The 22,961-nt window shown below is 42.2% G+C and overlaps 1 protein-coding gene across 2 annotated transcripts in view; it reads right to left on the bottom strand.

Moving 5' to 3' along the window:
- Window positions 1-22,961, bottom strand: part of NDT1 (NAD+ transporter 1) — a 65,726-nt gene that overhangs the window by 25,602 nt on the left and 17,163 nt on the right. For both annotated transcript variants that reach the window (XM_087698890.1, XM_087698889.1), the window contains exons 4-6: window positions 12,508-12,614; window positions 11,722-11,785; window positions 708-832 (exon numbers count right to left, since the gene is read on the bottom strand). In XM_087698890.1, the coding sequence (XP_087555016.1) occupies window positions 708-832; window positions 11,722-11,785; window positions 12,508-12,614 (296 nt within the window). The remainder of the gene's footprint in view (window positions 1-707; window positions 833-11,721; window positions 11,786-12,507; window positions 12,615-22,961) is intronic.

Raw genomic sequence — 22,961 nt, 5'->3', positions numbered from 1 at the left:
CTACCATCCCCTTTTCAGCCCCTTCTCTTCTTCCACATTTTTTGTCGTGCTAGCTTCCTTGATAGCATTACCCTTGTCCATTACCTTAACCAAAAGAACGGTTCTACAAAAATGCAGTGTGTGGGATGTGAGGGCACACACATTCTCGCAAACATGAGGGCACAATAATGACATCATCAATTTGTTAACAGGTATAGGCAAAATAAACCGGTGTCAAACTTGTACATTTGCATTAATTTGGAAAACTTCATTTCACCAAAAAATGTGTAGCACACACGTGCACGCACATGTATGTTTTGGTCTTCTTTTTTTTCTTTGGAGGAGGGATCTGTACTCTCTTTCATTTCAATGGTTTTGACACAGGTTATGTTCACACTGAGCACAGCCCTCATTGATATAGATCATTATAATGGTTTCACCAATGCCACTGTGCATGCAACACAATATACCATGAATGTGTGCATGCATATACTCCAATAGAACAGAAAGTTTTAAAACTGCCTGTGAACCCACAACAGATGGCCTTACAGTCTACCTTCCTGCCTCCCATGTTCAGCCTAACCTCATAATCAACACATTTTATGTTCATTTTTGCATGAACACAGCCGAGTTACAGGGCTATAGCATCAAGAGAACAGATTTCTTATGAACACAGATTTATTTCTACATTGCTCTTCCACTTTTCCTTTTAAAACCTTATGACTTACCTGTAATCTTGTTTTCACAACCCACAAAGAATTGGTGGCTATGTTTGTTGCTGCTCCAGCTCCAGCTGCTGCCAACATGTTAGCACCCAAAGACATCCTTGCAGTTTTGATTTGGTTACCTAACTCTGCACAAGGAAAGACTAGATCAAATTACTTTTAAAAGCTCACTCCCTGACTTTCCAGAACCTATATACACATGGTCAGCCATTTTAGCTTTCAACCATAGAGGACTTCAAATGGTCAACTGAAAAACCAGTAATCATGTGGTAAAAAGCCGAGCTAAGAAAATCTAACAAAAATAGCAAGAAATCTAACAAAATAGCACATTGTATTTCTAAACTACATATTAACATGCTGACCATGTCTAATGAAGCCAAGGGTCACATGGAAAATGAAGACCAGCTATATGATTGCCAAAGGCTAGGAAATTTAATGAGCCCCATAAATGATTCAAAGGCTCATTGTACCCACTGCCACTATTCAAGTAATCACCACACTATGGAGTCCATAACATAGGCACTTCTTCTACACACATGTATCACATGGTTTGAGGTATGCAAATTAGACATATATCTATCAATTAGTTACTCAGTTCTTGTCTTTAATTATTATCTTCTCCCTGGTCCCAGATCAACCCCAACCATCTTTCCCACCCAATCCTAGACCCACCCTTTTGTATTCACCTCTAGCATGGTACAATAACTTGTTAGGTGGCTATACCATGGGAGGTTCACGAAGACGTGAAATTTTGATACTTTGTTATGCCTTGCTTGGATTTTATTAATTTAATAATCAAATGTGCAAATGTGAGGTGCACATGTGATTTGCAAGCAAGCTATTTCACGATATCAAGCTAAGGACCCCAAGATCTAAGTTGGTGCCAGAGGAAAAAGTTGTATAACTTATATTTGATAGATGCTAGGTGGTACATGGTGTCAATTTGGGCCTAGAGAAATGATTTGACCAATAAGTGTCAATGGTGACACTAAGACTAGGCATTTATTAATTAATTAATGCATGTTTAAGGGTCAAATAATGAGTAGGACAGCTTGGGGGTCAAAATGGCACCTAGCCAATTAAATTGTAGATGGGCCCGACCAATTTTATGGTAGGGTCAAGGGACTGAATTAATTTTCAGAATTTGGTGGACAGCAGAGTGATCACTGCTATAAACCCTTAGTTACAAGAGTAATTAGGGTTTAGCAGCCACTTTGGGACTTGTGCAAGACATTGAAAGCTTGGTACACTGAAATGAGCAGCCGAATTCAAGTAATTGCCAGGGATTTCAAAAGCCAGCCCACCCCAATCAGATTTGGGGCCAGATTTGACCTGCCAATGTTCAATTGAAGGTCAAACCCTAGGCAAGTCAAGGGGCAAGCTAACAAGAAGGCTTGCTGATAATTTGTGACAGCAATAGGCATTTGCATTGGTAGACAAGATTGAAGAAACTCAATGTGCTCCATCCACTTTGGGACTTGTGCAAGACATTGAAAGCTTAGTACACTGAAATGAGCAGCTGAATTCAAGTAATTGCCAAGGATTTCAAAAGCCAGCCCACCCCAATCAGATTTGGGGCCAGATTTGACCTGCCAATGTTCAATTGAAGGTCAAACCCTAGGCAAGTCAAGGGGCAAGCTAACAAGAAGGCTTGCTGATAATTTGTGACAGCAATAGGCATTTGGATTGGCATTCAAGATTGAAGAAACTCAGTGTGCTCCATCCATTTGCAATTCAAGTTAAAGAAAAACAGCAAGGGTGCCAAGTTTTGGGGGTCAATCAAATGTCCAATATTAAGTGCTAACATTTGCATTTCAATTTATGAGAGAATTTATTTGCTAGCTATAACTAGAGTTATCAAGTCATTACCACCGTTTCTCCAAAGGAATGCTAGCAAGGGTGCCAAGTTTTAGGGTCAATGAGTTGTCAAATGTCCAACATTAAGTGCTAACATTTGCATTTCAATTTATGTGAGAATTTATTTGCTTGCTATAACTAGAGTTAAATCAGGTCATTACCACTTTCTCCAAAGGAATGCTAGTTTCAAGAGGACTATTGATCATTTAGGGACTCAAGGGGAGCACTTCTCTTACACCTCTACCATTATGGCTCCATTTCTAGCACATCTCTTGAATAGCAAATTAGTAAAGAGATTTTCCCATACTTAAGAGTATGCATACCATCACCCCCGTGCACAAATCCAATGATCCCATGGATCCAAGGAATTACAAGGCAATCGTCGTTGGATACATCTTAGCAATTAGTGACTTAACAGAAAGGAAGGGTCCTTGAGCCTCTTGACAAGCCAATGTCCCCAGTAATTCTTCCATAATACTTCCCCCTTAAAGAGCATGATTTATCAAGCAAAGTCACAAGGCTATAGACTTTATTGTTGCTTTGTGGACTAGCATAAATCTGTTGGGATATAAAGGCCCGGTAACCTCCGTCTATAGTACACGCACATTGTACATATGAACGCACCCTTTATGTGCCCTAAGTATAAATACATTTTATTCTTTGTGTACCAACACATTGTTGGTACACTCTAATCGACTCGTACTTTCACTCTGCTCATACTCTCCCCAACCGTCACACTCTCACGCTCACTCCTACTCGACCTCTATCTCTCTCAGTTGTGCCCCCCCTTGGTCCAACAACTGGTATCAGAGCTGACTTTTGTACACCCTTCCCGTGAAGAAGACCTGCAACTGAGCAGCTGTGCAAAAGATGAGCAGAATACTGATAGAGGTGACTAGGCAAGCGTGTGGAGAGACCACGTTGCAAACCAACGACGACGAGGCAGTGGACGCCAGTTGAAGGGCACGCAGGCAACAGTCATTCGACCACAGGCGATAGTCAGGCGACCTCTACGGGTAGTGCGTGATGGGAAACTAGGCGACAGCCAGGTGACCTCTGCGGGCGGTGCACGACTAGACAGACGGGCGACGTCTGTGGGCAACGCGACGTGACAAGGCAGGGTCAACGGGACCCCCCCCCCCCCCCTTCAGTTCTTTTGTTTTTTTTTAATATCAAAATTTTCTCTAATCTCCTCATTACCACTTGCCATTGACGGGAATTCACACGCCAGAAGCACAGATCACAGATCTGTGAGGATTCGAGCCAGAAATTTGGGGCTTTTCACAGATTTGACATAGCTCATGCCTGTCAATGACTATCGAGTCAAAAATTGCAAACATTGCAAGCAGTGACCCAAATTAATTTGGGGATTTTACCAAATTAGTAAAAATTATGCCCCTTTGAGCAAAATTTCCTCAACATTGGATCCCAAAAACTTGGGGCTTTTCATGTATTGGCAAAGTTTTGCTTAGCTGGGTCAGATTGGATGACATTTATGCAATTTTGAACTTGATATTTTGGGGATTTGCACAGAATTTTGTAAATTTCTGCATCTTTTGCCCGTTTGTTGGCTGGTTCATGTACAAACAACAGAAATTTACTTTTGGTTTAGAAAGAACAGCAGTGCATCTTGCTGGTACAGCTTGTGCTTTTGCAGATTAGTGCATTTACTTTTGTGTTCATGATAAAATGGCTGCAACTTCTTCCAGTTCAAACATCAAGAGTTTGATGGAGATCAAACGGTTTGAATGTCATAGCTTTGACCTTTGGAAAGACCGTATGCAGGGCATTTTGTTCCTAAAGGATTGTGAGGATGCTTTGCAAGAAGATAAACCAGCACTAATGTCAGATGCAGATTGGGCCAAAGTGAATAAAAAGGTTGTGGCTTACATAAAGATGGGTGTCATTGATGACATTCTGACAGACATTAAGGGTTTAGATACAAGTTATGCAATATGGGAGAAGCTGAAAACTACTTATGAGATCACCACACCTGTTAATCAAGTGCATTTAATGCGCAAGTTGGTGAATATGCCACTGGATGAGTCAAAGCCTGCAGCTGAACACTTGATTGCATTTACAGGGATTCTAAATCAGCTCAAAGATGCAAATTTGGACATTGATGATAAGTTTAGGGCGATCTTTTTTATCATGACACTGCCTAACTCTTGGGAGACCTTGGTGGTTTCACTCAACAATAACCCCAATCTCTCGTATGATAGGGTGAAAATTCTATCTTGAATGAAGAAATTAGACATATGTCTAGTGGAGAAGGCAGCAACTCAACTTATGATGTAAGAGGCAGGGCTGAAAAGAAAAATGCAAATGCAAGACATAGAAACAGGAGCAAGAGCAAAGGAAGGATAAGAGTGACATTACTTGCTATCACTGTGGTCAGAAGGGCCATAAGAAACCTGATTGCAAGTATTACAAGAAAGAACAAGAGAGAAAAAAGAATGCAAGAGATAAAAAGAAGAAGGAAGAAAAGACAGTGCATCGAAAACAACCAAAGGCAAAGAAAAGGCCAATGTGGTCTCTAGTGTGGTCATAGAGAAGCTTCCAGATACAGAGGCTGATGTATTATGAGTAGCTGATTATGATGCCCTTGTATATCACATGCAAGATATGCAGATTACCAAGGTTGATGTGATTGATGCACTCTTGCCAGTTGATGATGGTGTCACTCAGACTTGGATTGTAGACTTTGGTGCCTCTTTCCACGTGACTCGTTACTTGGAGTGTTTTGCTATGTTCAATGCAAGCAGTTATGGAAAGGTGTATCTTGGAAATAACCATGGTTGCAGCATTGATGGGATTGGCATAGTACACTTGTCTTTAAACAATGGTCAAGAGCTTGTGCTAAAAGATGTCAAATACGTACCTGGCATTAAAAAGAGTTTACTATCTGTTGGTCAGCTTGACTTGCATGGCTACACCACACTGTTTGGTGGTGGTTTGTGGAAAGTGAAAAAGGGTTCCATGCTGATTGCAAAAGGAACCAAGAAGGACACTTTATATTGTTTGCACTGTAAAGCCTTGAATGGCAAGTTTCTTGCAGTTGCTGAAATTTGAAGCCACTTGGAGTTATGGCATAAGAGATTAGGCTATATGAGCCAAAAAGGACTTGATGTCCTTACCTCTTTGAAGAGGGTTGATGGAAAAGGCTCTAAACTTGATTTTTGTAATGAGTGTCAATTTGGAAAGCAAATAAAAAATTCATTTTACTCTGGTGTCTCACGTAAGTCCAATGTCTTGAACTTAGTGCATTCTGATGTATGTAGTATGCCCGTGAAATCGTTGGGTGGTGCTGCATATATCGTCTCCTTTATTGATGATTGTTCGAAGAAGATTTGGGTGTACTTGCTGAAAAAGAAAAGTGAAGTGTTTGCTGTTTTTAAAACTTTTCATGCATTTGTGACAACTCAAACAGGTAGAGAGCTGAAATGCTTGAGAACTAATAATGGGGGTAAGTTCACATCAATTGAATTCAAGTCTTTTTGTGACTTGCATGGTATTCAGAGGGAGCTTACAGCCCCTTACAGCCCTTCTTCAAATGGGGTGGCTGAAAGATATAACAGGACTTTATGTGAAAGAGTGCGGTGCATACTGTCCATTGCTAATCTCCCTCATGCATTTTAGGGAGAGGCACTCAAAACCACAGTTCACATTTGCAACTACTCTCCAAATAGGTCCTTAAATAATGGCATCCCTGAGGAGGTTTGGTCTAGCAAATCAGCATCAACCTCATATGACCATTTACGCATATTTGGTTGTGATACTTTTGTGCATGTTAGGGATGAGTTGAGGAATAAACTTGACCCAAAATCCACCAAAGGCATCTTCAGAGTGTGGTTACCTCGGTCCAAGAAAATTATTTGCATACGTAATGTTGTGTTGAATGAGGCAAATTTATTGAAAGCCACTTTAGCCTCTAATGAAGATCTGAAAAATGTGAAATTTCAGAGTTTGTAGCCACCCATTACTTCAGAAAACGAGCCTCAAGGTGCTGTACCACAGACTGAAATTGATGATCAGCCGGTTATTTTTTAGTCAAATGATGATGGACAGCAAATAGGAGCACAAGGAGATCATGGACTGCAAGATAGGTTTGCCGATTATGAACATGCAGATGCTGGAAATGAAAATGAAGGTGTTGTACAGCATGAACAGCATGCTGAAAATGGTTTACATCAACCAATAAATGCTGAAAATAATATAACTCCACATGTAGACCCAATTCCTGAAAATGTTAATCATTGGGTACGCATGTCTACGCGCGTAAGAAGGCAACCACATAGGTTTGACTCCTCCTTGCATTATGTCATGCTTACATATGAGGGTGAGCCTCTTACATACAAAGAGGCCAAGTCATGTGAGTTCAGCAGTAAGTGGGAGCTGGCCATGCAAGAAGAGATTAAATCTCTATATGCAAATGATACTTGGGATCTTGTGTCATTGCCCAAAGGAAGGAAGCCACTTCCAAACAAATGGGTGTACAAAGTCAAGACAGTTGATGGGAAACCCAAGTACAAGGCAAGGCTAGTTACCAAAGGGTATGCACAAAAGGAAGGGATTGACTTCCAAGAGGTCTTCTCACCTGTTGTGAAGATGACCACTTTACATGTGCTTTTTGCTGTTACTGCTGTTTTGGATTTAGAGTTGTATCAAATGGATGTAAAAACAGCTTTCTTGCATGGTGACATTGATGAGGAAATCTACATGAAACAGCCCGAGGGCTTTGTAGTTCCTTGAAAAGAGCAGATGGTGTGTAAGCTAAAACGGAGTCCGTATGGGCTGAAGCAAGCACCACGGCAATGGTACAAAAAGTTTGACACTTTTTATGCTATCTCATGAGTTTACACACAGCCATGCAGATCATTGCTTGTACATGAAAAAGGATGCAGATGGCAACCCCATCATACTTGTTTTGTATGTGGATGATATGTTACTAGCTGAGAAAAGAAAGACTAGCTTGGATACTCTCAAAAATCAGCTGAAATCAGCTTTCTCCATGAAAGATTTGGGGAATGCAGAGCATATTTTGGGCATGAGGATTCATAGAGATAGAATGAAGAAATTGTTGTTTTTATCTCAAGAAAAGTACATTGGAAAAGTACTAGACAGATTTAACATGGCTGAAGGTAAGCCTTTTGGGGTACCCTTACCTCCTTATCTCAAGCTTAGCAAAGCCAACAACCTGAAAGATGACATGGAAGCAAATGCTATGAAGGGAGTTCCTTATGCATCAACTTGTGGCTCTCTTATGTATGCTATGGTTGCTACTCGTCCAGACATTGCTCATGCAGTGGGAGTTGTTAGCAAGTTTATGTCAAATCTTGGTAAAGCACATTGGGAGGCTGTCAAGTGTATTCTTCAGTACCTTAAGGGTACACAAAGAAAAAGTATTTGCTATGGACAGGGTACACTTAATTTGCAGGGTTATTGTGATGCAGACATGGCAGGTGACTTGGACACTCATAGGTCCACTAGCGGATATGTCTTTACAATTGTTGGTGGGGTTGTTTCTTGGTGTTCCACGTTGCAGAACATCGTTGCACTGAGTACCATTGAAGCTGAATACATATCAGCTACTGAAGCTTCTAAGGAAGCTATACGGTTGAGTAGACTTGCAGATGATCTCGGCATGTCTATGGGTACTGCAATTTTGGGATGTGATAGCCAGAATGTTGTGTATCTGGCTAAGAATGCCATTTATCATTCACGCACAAAGCATATAGATGTGTGATATCACTTCATCAGATAGATTCTGGAAGATGGTCAAATCACATTGACCAAGATTAAAACACAAGATAACCCTGCAGATGTTCTCACTAAAAGTCTAAGCAAAGCTCAGCACGAGCATTGCATTTGACTAGTGGGAGTTGGTTAGCTAGAGGTTCATATCGGACCTTTAAAGTGGGAGGTTGTTGGGATATAAAGACCCGGTAACCTCCGTCTATAGTACACGCACATTGTACATGTGAACGCACCCTTTACGTACCCTAAGAATAAATACATTTTATTTTGTGTACCAACACATTGTTGATACACTCTAATCGACTCGTACTTTCACTCTGCTCATACTCTCCCCAGCCGTCACACTCTCATGCTCACTTCTACTCGACCTCCATCTCTCTCACTTGTGCCCCCTCTTGGTCCAACAAAACCCTTAGAGACAATGCCACCAGATCAACTTCTCCAAAGACTACAAATGCTTAGATATAATAAAAGATGGTATGGTGAATTATTGCACATAAGAAAGGGTCACATGGCGAATTAGATGCCCAAGGGGTTTGTCAAAGGAAATATGAAGCACTATGAGGGTGAGGCAAGTTTGCACACTCGCCCCAACACTTTTGGATGTATACATCGATGAGGGTCACATGGCAAGTTAGATGCCCAAGCAGTTTGTCAAAGGAAATATGAAGCACTATGGGGGTGAGGCAAGGTTGCACACTTGCCCCAACACTTTTTGGTCTATACATAGATGAGATTACTAAATTCATATGGAGTAGGTAGTCTATGCTGATCACATCATGATGATACACATACGATTTTTGCGCCCAATGGATGCACTAGATGAGGGATCCTTAAGGATCTTTGGTAAACCGGATCATGGTCTTCCACACATCCAAGGGCCATATGAGAAACAAAGACCACACACATAAGCGGTCACATGGAAGTTATAAGACTTGTATGTATATACTTGAGCATCACCCTTGCAAATACATGGAGTCATTTTTCCCTTGTGAGATTGTCATCATAGGACACCTTTGCGAACACGCGGAGTCATTTTTCCCTTGTGAGGCTATCATCATAGGACACCTTTCCAAATACTTATGAGACTATCGTCATAGAACTTGCTTTCACAAGAGTGTGATACATGGATTGAAGGTGTCATCAAGCCCATTTTCGAAAATCGGCACAAATTTAGATAAATTAGTCGCTTTGGCTAAAATGTATATAGCACAGGTATGGGCTCCTAACCTATCCAACCATGGCTACCAATAAATGGAGAGACCTCAAACCCTTATGGGCTAAATCCTCAATACCACATGAGATTATCAAAGCAAAGCTTGTTGCACTTCCCATGCTAGTAGAGGCTCTATTCAAGACCATTGACTACATTACACATATCAAATCTATAAGCTAGACAAGCTACTACATTGAGTGCTAGGAGCACCATAAATTATTGCTATGTGCAGCCATTGCCTATTATAGTATCTTGCAATACTTAATTGATTCTTATAGCTTTACTCATACTCACATGTTTAATGTCCAAATAGTTGCAAATGTTTGAAAAACTAAAGAGCATTTGGCCCTTGACTTGTTTGAGGCCTTCAATATTATGATGTTTTACAAAAAGGCAAGCACTCAAACTCTTTAGGTCAAGGCCTAGACCTCCTAGGAAACGGCTCCTTGGAATGAGCCATGGCCCTAAGTGAAGCTAGATGCCCTAGAGCTCCTAGGAGACAGCTCCATCGCCCTTACCATTGATAGATCCACGCTATCATCACCCACCATAGGAGGCACCCATCAAGATACCTCATCACCAAGATGATGGACAAGATCTTGTCAAGACTCTTGAGATGGATATTGAAGGCCGAAACAACCTTGGGATGTCATTAATCCAATCTTTAGTTAGGAGTAAAATTATTTTCATCACTTTTTATCATTTCATAGCCTTATGAGCTTTTGTGTTTTAATCTGCATAAATTTACCTAGACTTGCTAGCCACTTTAGATATCATAATCTCCACAGCCTCCCAATATTGTTTAGATATATATCAATCCAATCATTTGTACTCCATGAGAGATCACACTTCACTTGTACTATTTGCTCAAGTAAGGTAGCTTTTTGCATACATTAATCCCTCCCTCCTCAATTTGACCATTTTGCACTCGATGATGAGATCACTCCTAACTTGTACTATTTGCTGAGGCAACTAACTAACTAGTTCCCTCCCTCCCTTCCCCCATTGACAAAATTCAAAGACACATTACATGGCCCGATGTCGAGTAGCAAGCATTGGTGTGTAGGACATGAGACCACAAACTCGACCAACATTATCAGCTCCAATCAGTAGGATTATTAGGGGTAGTTATAGAATAGAGCTACAGTGCATGCAAAACAAGGAAAACTCATCCTCCAACCAAGTGACACCCACAAGATAATCTAAGAATCAGTGCTGTCATCTCCAAGTTCACCAAACATTCTCAAGGCAATTCGCTTCATCTAACTCTATCAACAAAAAGTTGAGATCCCTCCAGCATAACCCAATGATATTGTAGATGGTCAGAAAGCCAAGAGCTCTTGCACATATTGATCATATCATGTTCTCTTTCGGGCATATCACAAATCAGTTCTACTAACAACTTTGATTTCATAGGTTATTTTGGCCTCCAGTAGACATAAATATCTGAATGCATTTATGCAAACAGAAGGTTGGACAGCAAAACACAAAAGGCTGAAACATCTATTCAAGCTTTTACAAGACAGCAACAATCCACAGCACAGCCAAAATTTCTCCACAGCCACATGATCACTCGCTTCAGAAGTTCGGTTGCACCCAACTGGACATAAATATCTGAATGCATTTATGCAAACAGAAGGTTGGACAGCAAAACACAAAAGGCTGAAACATCTATTCAAGCTTTTACAAGACGGAAACAATCCACAGCACAGCCAAAATTTCTCCACAGCCACATGATCACTGTGCTTCAGAAGTTCAGTTGCACCCAACAATGTTGTCATTGATGTGTCAGAAAGAGCTTCCCATAATAATGCATACTTTATCTTTCATTCAAAAGATAGTTTGGCCCACAACTCGCCTCTGATGCCCACAGAAGCTGAGATAAAACCAGGGAGTTCCCGATGGAGCCTTAGCATAAGCCTTATATACTTTTCAGTAAAGTAACAACATAAATACCCAGATTAAAAGGAACGAGGTATTGCAAGCCAAATGTGAATACGCACATGCTAGTTATACCACATCTCAGATTAACAAATTTAAGTTATCGATGATGCATAACATCACATTCATGTATTGATATATGCCTCAAGAACTTGCCATCAGATAAAAGAATGAAATACACTGACGCCTTGAAAATAAATGCACAAGCATTAACAAATCCGTACACAGTCAAATCAAAGAACTTGCCATCAATCGAAATGTGCTCTGTTTCCAAGCGGCTCTTTAAATGATTGTAAACAGTAAAATACACCTGCAATTATCAAAGACAACCATCTTAGAACCAGATCCCCGCAATGATGTAGTACTTAAGAATATAACACACAAACACATGCCCTAAATTATAATGTTCCCTAATGATTAAAAGATTGATTGGAATCAACCTATTACTTGATTGTTTTACTTCATCTTTCATAGAATATACTGTGCAGACAGTATTGCTTGATAGTAGTCACATACTCTTAATTACAATGTTGCCTAGTGATTGGAATCAACCTATTACTAGATTGTCTTAATTCATGTTTCACGTGAATACACTGTGCAGGCAGTATTGCTTGTTAGTAGAATCTGCTTGCAAAAACAATCGGCCATTCTTGTCTCAGCTTATAGAGTGAATCCAACCCAATAAAAATTTCTTTTAGAATTTTTTTGATTGGTTAACGATAGCAAAAGAGCTTATACTCTGCTCATGGTTACAATAGATTTTTTTCTCCCCCACATAGGTGGTCTAGAGACCTAGAAGCCAGTTAAGACTGAATTGTGGAACTACACAAATTTCCTTACCCTTCTGAGGGGATGAAACTATTTTTAAAATTAGATTTCCACTTCCAAGTATGAAATTCTGAAGTCAATTTTTTCTGATGCAATACCTCACAACAAACCACTTTCAGAAGAAAAATGCAGTTCTCAACAAAGTAGAGACAGGAATCATATGATCATTCAATCTCCTTCAAAACTGAGTTGCACAAAACTTACTGCCCAATTTGGAAGTAGAGCAACCATGGTTGGTGACAGACCACGATACAAGCCCCTGATTCCCTCATTCTTCAAAATTTGTCGCAATGTTCCCACAATGATGCCACCTGCGTAGAACATAACAATTGCTATAAACCTCCCCAGAAAATTGAACAAAATACAACATGGTAATGACCAAAGTATGGTAACACAGTTAAACTAACAGTCCGCTTGGCAAGAAAGGTGTACTATAGGCAAACAATACCCAATTGTATACTGCCCAGAACTGGTCTGCTCTATAAACCTCCCCAGCGAATCGAACAAGAGACAACATGGTAATGACTGAAGTATGATAACACAGTTCAACTCTGACAGTCCACTTGACCAAAAAGGTGTACCATAGGCACCCAATTGAACACTGCCCAGAACTGGTCTGCTCAAAAACTTTTTAAATCCTGGCGGGCAAGAAGTGAGAACCAGATACTATTATCTAAAACTTTCAAGCTTGCCACTGCCAAAAACAGTCTGGACTCTGCTCTTTGTGCCTGAATGATTTAGTGTGTTTGATTCTTTATGCTATTTCCAGGCATGCCATGAAGAAGAAAGAACTGTTGGAAGCACACTCAAGGAAGAGAAGGGAAGGAAGGAAATAAAGAACAAAAAAGGTACATTACTCCCGCTATTGGACCCTCTTACTACTGCATGGAATGTTTCATGATGTAAAGAAAAAGTGGAGCAACTAAAAATGGGAAGCAAACTTGAATATAGGAAAATAAATACGTAAGACCCATCACTTGACTCATCTATGCTTATGGCTCTATATCACTATATGACAAAGAGGCTGGTGAAATCATGGTGCTTGTTGAGAGATTGTGTACAGCTCTCTATCATGGGCATCCTAGTGTGATTGTGCAATGTAACACTGTCCAGGTTGGACATATTTTGGTCATCTTTCCAGATCGTCCACCCTTTTCCTAAGTTGCAAGGTGGCCAGTTCTTTCATCATAGCCTCCTCACAGGCTGCCACTGTTAGCATTTCATATTTTCAATGCTGTTCATCTCCTGATTGTGAGCTCTATCAAAGTCTGATGGAGATAGAGGAGCTCTAACAGCTGTTCATGCATTTGCATTTCAGTTTCCTTCAAGCTGATGATCAGCCAGTTTAAGCATTTTGTCTCCATTTCAGTTGGTCAGCAGGTTTTGGATCAACCAACTGTTTATAGGTGCCCCACTCAGCCTGATTTTCTAGCCAGATTTCACCCCACCAAAAAAAAAAACACCTTCACTCTCTCTCAATCTCAGCCTTCTGCATAACATCAAAATGCAAGTTTTCTAGTGAGAATTTCATCACTCTGAACCCCAAAACGTCCTTCTACAGCAGGCTGCCTTCTTTTCACAGCCTTTGTCATCACAAGCCTCTCCACCTTCCAAAGTTCCCGACATCCAAACGCAACAGTTTCTAGTGTTTTTCTTTTGCAAATTCTTTTAAGGGCAATGGCTGACCAAGGTCCGGTACAATTGGCAAGATCGAGTGCATCATCAATATGACAAACGTCCATGAGGACCAACATAGCAGCAACCAGGTTTGTGAAGACCGGCAGTATGACCCCCTAGATCGAGAGAATTGCTGCAAAGACTATCACAATCAAGAAGATCAAGAGGATCATTGCAAAGACCGAAGAGATCAAAGATCGGATTGTGCTTTGGACTGTAATCAGGCCCCATCTCCACTCCCTTCACTTCGTGCTTCTACCCCTCAAGACTGGTCAAAACTGCCACTTTTTGCTTGGCAACATTTCTTCCTGCAATCTGGGAATTTTCTCCTACAAATTACCTGCATGTGCAGCTTGCATGCTCAAGCCTCATCCTGTTCATGTGCAACTAGCAAGATCAATCATCAACCTATGCACTGTGCAGAACTAGGGCAGCGTGTGCAGCAAAGCTAATGCTGGGGAACGTCCCTTGTTTCAAAGTTGGGACATGCAAGGAAGGAAAGAGGCAGCAATTGCCCTTCATCCGTTCTTTTGTGCAAAGGACATTCCCCATTGAAAGATCAGTCATCCTTACTTTTTGGACATGGTGAGGGAGGCTGGGCACTCAGCATGAGCACACTACACAATGCACAGGCTGAACAATGAACACGGCCCTATTTTTGCACAAGCTGAGCATGCTGCCCTGAATCTGAGTTTCTGCACGCACTGCCCTAGTTCTGCACAATCCACGGGCTGATAATCGATCTTGCTGCACACGAACAAGATGAGGCTTGAGCATGCAGGCTGCACAAGCAGGTAATCTGCAGGAGAAAATGCCTAGATCTCAGGAAAAAACATCACCAGGCAAAAAGCAGCAGTTTTGACCAGTCAGAACTCATTTTTTTAATAACCCAAAAAATGAGCCAAGTACAAAATGGCTTTTCATACATCTACATACCTAACATCTGGTATGCTGAATCACATGTGTATAAACCCAACCATGCGCATAACTGTGGTGCAAACATCTTTAAATAGCACAAGCCTGCCCTCTATGCAAAGCCCCTCAACAAGCCTAGCCTTATGCTTGTCCAAGGTGCCATCAACGAGGTATTTAGTCTTATAGACACACTTCACACCAATTGCCTTCCACTTGCTTGGAGGCGTAACCAACTCCCAAGTCTGATTACGCTCAATAGAATCAAGCTCCTCTTGCATAGCACGATGCTCTATATCCTTTGCAAGAGCCTCATCAATAGCAGCAAGCTCATGATCTTGTTAAATGCGTGACACAAGAACTACCCTGCCTAACCTATATCTTAGCTGATCTACATGTGGCCCACCGATGGTACCTACACTGCACCTGTAGAACCACATGTAGAAGCATCACCATCAATGGGCGTACCCAAAGCCACAATCTCATCAAAATATCACATCCCAACTTACCTCTATCTTTCTCTTAGTTGCATCATAGACCCTATAACCCTTCATGATCATACTATAACCAACGAATATAAATTTCTTGGACTTCGCGTGGAGCTTGCCCTGTTTCTTCTTGTCAACATTGACATAAGCATCAAAGATGCAAAAATGAGAGACAAAAGCTTCTTACCAAAGAAAGCCTCATACAGAGTCGTGCCCTATAAAGTTGATGTTGGAGACCTATTGCAAATGTGAACCGATGTAGAAACTCTCTCACCCCAAAGGGAGTGAGAGAGACCACAATGCTCCAACATCCATCAAGCCATCTCAAGCATGGTCCAATTGACATGCTTCGCTACATCATTCCCAAGCGGTGTGTTCACATGGGAACACACCATTATGTGATGCTCCCTGCAAAACGATTAAAGTCTTTAGAGCAAAACTCATTGCCATGGTCACCTCGTACACTTGAAACTCTAAAAGTCGTTTGCTTTTCGACAAGCGCCTTCCAATAACAAAGGTTGGAATATTCCTCCATTTTGTAGACTAGGATGTAAGGCCACACATACTTGCTAAAATCATCAACAATAAGCATTAAATACTTGGCTTTCCAAGGAAGACTATGTCCATAGGTCTACAAAAGTCCATATGCACCACCTCTAGCAAAGTAGTAGGCCTCCATAAGGCAACCTAAGGATGAGGTTGCCTATGTTGCTTGCCCTGTAAGCTACTAGGGCATAAAGTGTGGATGGGGGAAAATTTGGAACCCCCTCCACAATCTTCTAAGTGTTGGGTGTAAAGGCCTTTGCTACTCCCGTGTATAAATTTAGTTGCACATGTGATCGAGCCCTTTGCTACTCCCATGTATAAATTTAGTTGCACATGTGATCGAGCCCTTTGCTACTCCCGTGTATAAATTTACTTGTACATGTCATCGCACCCTTGTGGGTGTGAGTGTACCATACCCTAAATATAAATACATTCTTTTATTTTTGTGTGTACCACACTAGTACATACTCAACTCAAGTCTTAGCTCTTTCAGCTGCTAAACACACTCCGTTCTCATCGCGCACACCACCTGGGTACTCACACTCCCCTTCAAACTGGCATCAACGCTATGGCAAGAGTGCGCACACTTCCTTAGGACTGCACAGGTCAATTTTTGCATGCACCCTCGAAGAGAGTGGCAAGTTGTCATTTCTATGTGCAAGCAACAATGTCTTCAGCACGCAACAGCCCTTCGACGACTTCATGACCAAGTAAAAGGCAGGTGGGGTCTGTATGACCAGTCAGTGGGTCAGTTCTAACCAACGCAGCAGCAAGCGGCACCAACTCTGACCAACGGCAATTTGTGTGGCCAAGCGGCAGTAGGCGCAGGTCATGAGCAGGCAACGGCATCACATCACGACAGTTTTCGTCATGTTTCTAACCGGGCGCCATCAAGCACAACTCGCGTGATAGTCAACGGCTGGTGACAGGCTGATTCGACACATATCAGGTAATTTTCGTCATATTTTTCACAATTTCTGCAAGCTCGCCCCTCGCTCACTGACGAGGGTTTGCGCTCGTAAGCACAGCGCTCAGATTTGTGAAGATTTGTGACCAAAAATTTGGGGCTTTTCCCAAATTTGATGTTGTTCATGCAAAACAAAAACATTTGACCCAAAAATTGCAAACATTGTGCACTTTTGCTCCAAAAACTTTGGGGTTTTTCATTTACAAGTGAAATTTTGCTCAGCTGAGCCAATTTCACTGAAATTTGTGCACATTAGGACCCCAAATTTTGGGGGTTTTGCAAAATTTGTGAAATTTCTGCAAGATTTGCCCGTGTTTGACACTTTGGATGATTTATTAATGCAATTGGGGCAGATTTATTGCAAAAAATTTGGGGCTTTTCACATTAGTGATGCATTTTGAGCTGATTTGTGCTTTGACAGTGAAATTACAGCAGATTCACTATTGAGTGAGAGAAATTTGGACTTGGGATGTATCAAATGTTGTAAAAGGGAAGCTTCTCTTGGTACATGTATTGCTAAATGCTCATTGTGCAGTGAAACAGTGGTACATACAGCACTTGGGTTATTGCATTTGGGCATTATGGTGATGTATTATTGAAGTGGGAACTATCTTTTATGCATATGTATCAGATTTAGTTCATATATACGCTGTAATCAGCCCTTGGGACTGAAATTGCAGTATAATATCTACTTCTTGGGCACCTTTGAAAGTGCGAGTTTGCATACTTGCGGTTATATTCAGTAACCTTACTATTTGGCTTAAAGTATTCAGCATTTTATTGCAGTTTTTATTGCTGAAAATGGCTGACGGTGCATCTACATCTAACACAAAGAATCTTTTTGAGATTCGCAAATTCGACAGCAATGGCTTTGATCTTTCGAAAGATTGTAAGCAAGGTATATTTTTTCTGAAAGATTGTGATGATGCTTTTGTTGAACATAAGCATGTTGATTTGTCAGATGAGGATTGGGCTAAAATGAATAAGAAAGGCATTACTTACGTCAAAATGGCAGTCACAGATGATATCTTGGTTGGTATCAAGGGACTCACCATTGCACATGCAGTTTGGGAGAAACTCAAGGCTACGTATGAGAACACAACTCCTGTCAATTAGGTGTTAGCCGAGTATATCAGCTCATGTGTGAGTCTGAGCATGTATTAGGGCTGGGCACTTTATGTAGTTATTTTAGACATTTTTACTGTGTAGCATTTTATGCTATTGTGGCATTTATTGTTGCCAATCTGCCAGCATTAAATGCTGGTTAACCTGATATATTTTATTATTTATGCCTATATATTTTGGGCTCCTCCTCCTCAGTTAGTTTAGTTCACCAACTGGAGGTCCCATGGAGAGAGGAGCCGGTGCCGATGCCGGTGCCGGTGCCCACACAACCAGTGACTCATTGTTGTATGCGACAGTCTCGTGTCTGATATATGGATCCCATTTCCCGAGCATACATCTGAGTTCTCATCTGTATTGTGTTTTTTCTTTCCCTTTCTCTTTTGTCTTGTGTTTCAGCAATTTATTATAGCATATGTTAACGCTTCCATTGCTGCTCCACTTCTAACATGGTGTCAAATTTCAGGATTTGTGCTCCTGTGTTTTCTCGCTGATTTCAGAACTGTTTTCACCCTTGCTAATCAGGTGACTGCTGCTCCATACAGGCGACCTGTTTTACCTGCGTTTTCTGCAAATTTGCCATCACCTACTTTCTATGGCCCCTCTGCTACCTGCGTTTTCAATTTTCAGGCTGCTGCGACTCAGCCTATTTGTGGCAACACTCAGTCTGCGTTTTGGTGTTCTTGACTCCTTCCTAGATGGGCAACTTGTCAGAAGTGGTGCAGCAATGGAAGCGTAAAGAATATGCTGAAATAAATGCTGAAACACAAGACAGAAGAAAGAAAGAAAGAATGAACACAGTAGACAGATGAGAACTCAGATGTATGCTCGGGAAATGGAATCCATATCGAACACGAGACAGCAGCATACAACGGTGAGTCACTGGCTGCGTGGGCTCCTCAGCACCGGCTCCTCTCTCCCAGAAGGATCTCCACTGATGGCTGAAGCACCAAAGACTGTGGAGGAGGAGCCCTATAAATAGCCACAAAAGTGGGGAGCATAAAATGTAGGTCGGCCAGCATTTAATGCTGGTCGGCCAGCAACAATTGCTAAAAAATACATCATAAATGGCCACAAAAATGTGCCATAAAATACTGCATAAAATGCTACATAAAATGCCCAGCCTCTGCACACAGACTCACACCATGAGCTGACTAATATCTGCTAACACCCTCTCTCAGATCATGTGTGATCAGATACAATAAAATAGTACAATGATGGAGAGTCATAAACTACACAACAAAGAAACACCAGAAGAACCATGGATGTCCAAGCGGTGAGTGGCCAACCCACCACCAAGAAGCCTCGGAGAGTATCTGATGTCGATGTCGATCGTACCAACAACACCTGAAAATAGAGAAGAATCATAGCAGCTCTCTGTGTAATGTCACCTATGTCACTTAGGACATACAAAGCCAATCTGCCAAACATGTCTCTGAACATGTGACCATGGATTCCCCGCCTTTGGCCAAACCACCAAAGTGTCCCCTCATGTGAGCTCCAGACGAAAGCCTCTCGCTCTCTGTCAAGAAAAACAACTCATCATGAACCCAGAAATCAACGCCAGTCTCTAGGATTTCACTGCCAGATACCGTCGATGCGTCAGGGACATCCCTCTCTGGATCCTGTGCATCTATATCAAAATATAGATGAGGCACTGCAGCCCCACCAACACCCGCTCACACTCCCTCTCTGGCACAAGAGAGTCGTGAGGGATGACCTCAACACCACCACTAGAAAGCAGCCGAGGAAGGGGCCACCAAGCCCTTCCCGCGATCCGAATAAGAGGATCCCTTCCGCACCTTGGACTTCACCTTGGTCGGAGGATCGGAGTCGGAGTCTAATGAAGGAGAGGACTCATCAGTAGAGTCAGCATCCCGCTTCGTCTTCTACTCCTTCTTCCTGGAAGCCGCTAACTTCTTGCAGTCCTTCCGCAAATGTCCCTTCTTGCCACAGTGGTAACACTGGGCCTTCGACTTCTTCTTCCCGTCACCCCTCTCTGAAGCTACATAAGCCTCACCTCCATAATGTGCCGGAAGCCGCCCTTGTAATCTCAAGGATGCCTCATGCTCAAGAAGCATCGAGGTCATATGTGTAAAACTGACAGGAGACGATGATGTCTGCGCCCGCAAAGTATTGGCCACTCCATCAAACTCCGGGGGGAGCTTGTAGAGGACCGTCCCGACAAGATGCACCTCGGGAAGAGCAGATTGCATGTGCCGAAGCTGGTCCTGTACCTGCGTAACACGAAGAAGAAAAGACTGAATAGTATCTTTCGGCTCAAACTTCATCTGCTGGAGCTGGCCATAAAGTGTGACAGCCCGCATGGTGGAAGGTGCCTCGTACATCTGCTGCAACTTCTGCCATACTTCAGGAGATGTCCTACAGGAGGTAACCGCCGGTAAAACCGCTTTAGAAATACACCGAAGCAACGCCGAGTAAGCACGGGCATCGTCCGAGTCCCATGTGAGCACCGCTTCCTCATGGTTGTCCTCATCAAAGTCTTCAGGAAGAGGAAAAGGACGAAGAGGGCGAGCAAGAGCTCCACAGACGATGTACCATAGCTGCTTCTGCACAAACCAAGCTTTCATGACAGCACTCCATGTGAGATAATCAGGTCCATGTAACTTATCTTCACTTGAGGTGCACGGAGGGGCCATCTGGAGGAGGTAGAAAAGAGAAGTAGAAGAAAAGAGGGTCGTTGGGAGAGTGAGCACAGCCAAAACGCAACCAAAAACACCAAAAAATAGTGAGTTCACACGCAATATAACCCAAAGGCTGACCAAAATAAGCCAAAATCTGCTGCAGAAAGTCAAAAAATCAGTCAAAAACTGCCAAAAACAGCAAAACGCAGGCTGCAAACTGAAGAAACAGGGGCTAAAGACTGTTGCCAGCAGTGGGATGAAAGAAACACGGGCAGCAAAGAGTGGAACAGCAGTAAACGCAAATCTGTCCAGAAAAACGCAAAACGCAAATGCTGAAACACTGTCGCCAGCAGCAAATCAACAGTCGCCAGCAGCAAATCAGCAGTCGCCAGCAGGAAGGACAGCTGGCTGATCAGCAAGAAGGGTGTAAATCCTGAAATCAACAAGAAAACACAGCACAAATAGGTTGCAGCCTGAAATCTGATACCATGTCAGAAGTGGTGCAGCAATGGAAGCGTAAAGAATATGCTGAAATAAATGCTGAAACACAAGACAGAAGAAAGAAAGAAAGAATGAACACAGTAGATAGATGAGAACTCAGATGTATGCTCGGGAAATGGAATCCATATCGAACACGAGACAGCAGCATACAACGGTGAGTCACTGGCTGCGTGGGCTCCTCAGCACCGAATGCTAAAAAATACATCATAAATGGCCACAAAAATGTGCCATAAAATACTGCATAAAATGCTACATAAAATGCCCAGCCTCTGCACACAGACTCACACCATGAGCTGACTAATATCTGCTAACACAACTGTACCTTCAAGCCGTTTTTGCTGTTTTTGGCAGTATTTGACTAATTTGTTGACTTTTTGCGGCAGCTTTTGTCTTCTTTTGGTCAGATTTTGGGTTATACTATATGTGAACTCTTGTTTTTTGCAATCTGTGCCCGTGTTTTGGCTGTGTTCCCTCTCCAAATACCTTATTTTCTCTACTCCTCTTCTAAATCCTCTACAGATGGCTCCACCATGCACATCCACTGATAACAAGCTCCATGGATGTGATTATTACACGTGGTGTGCCGTGATGAAGGCCTAGTTTATCTAGAAGCGGTTATGGTACATGGTTAGCGTAGCTATTGCACATCCTCACCGGCCTTCTGTTCCAGTTGATTTTGATGAAGACAACCATGAGGAAGCAGTGCTTACATAGGATTCGGATGATGCCCATGCTTACTCGGCCTTACTTCGATGTATTTCCACAGAAGTCCTACCATCGGTCACCTCCTGTAGGACAGCTTCACACATATGGTCGAAATTGCAATTGATGTACAAGGCTCTTTCCACCATGAGGGTTGTTACTCTCTGTGGCCAGCTCCAGCAACTAAAGTTTGAAACCAAAGATACGATCCAATCATTCCTACTTTGAATTACCCAAATCCAAGACCAGCTTCGCACTATGCAGTCTGCCCTATTAGAGGCACATCTTGTTGGTACGGTACTCTACAAGCTTCCTCAAGAGTTTGATGGAGTGGCGAATACTTTTCGGGCACAGACATCTGCAACTCCTGTCAATTTTCTTCATATGTCCTTGATGCTGCTTGAGAATGAGGAGACTTTGCAACTACAAGGGTGGCTTCCGTCACATTATGGAGGTTCAAGTGAGGCTCTTGCAACTTTAGAGAGGGGTTCGAAGATGAAGTCGAAGGCCCAATGCTACCACTATGGCAAGAAGGGCCACTTGCAAAAGGACTACAAAAGTTAGCAGATTCCAAGAAGAAAAAGGAGCAAAATACGAAGCAGGATACAAACTCCTTCGACGAGTCATCATCTACCTCAGATTCCGACTCAAATCCTCCGACCAAGGCAAAGTCCCTGACACGAAAGGGATCCTCTTCTTCAGATCGTAGGAAGGGCTTGGTGGCCTCTTCCTCAACTACTTTCTAGTGGTGGTGATGACGTCATTCCTCAGGACTCTCCAATGCCAGAGAGGGAGTTTGAGAGAGCGGTGGGATGGGGCAACCATGCCTAAATCTATATTTCTATACAATTGCATAGGATCCAAAGAGGGACATCCCTGACGCATCAACCGAAGTCTGGCAAGTCCAAATCTTGGAGCTGGGATTGACATCCACGTTCATGATGGGCTAGTTCTTCGACAGAGAGCGGGTGGCTTTCATCTAGAGCTCATATGAAGAGACACTTTGGTGATCTAGCCAAAGGAAGGGAATCCATGGTCACATATGTTCCAGATGTATTTTTGACAAGATGGTCGTATATGCTACTGAGAGACATTGGA

Source organism: Lygodium microphyllum, chromosome 18 (genome assembly GCF_053477565.2).
Source record: "Lygodium microphyllum isolate KBCC chromosome 18, Lygodium_microphyllum_v1.1.10, whole genome shotgun sequence".
Classification (NCBI taxonomy): domain Eukaryota; kingdom Viridiplantae; phylum Streptophyta; class Polypodiopsida; order Schizaeales; family Lygodiaceae; genus Lygodium; species Lygodium microphyllum.
Note: the sequence above shows the minus strand (reverse complement) of the source record. Positions and strands in the feature narration are given on the sequence as shown.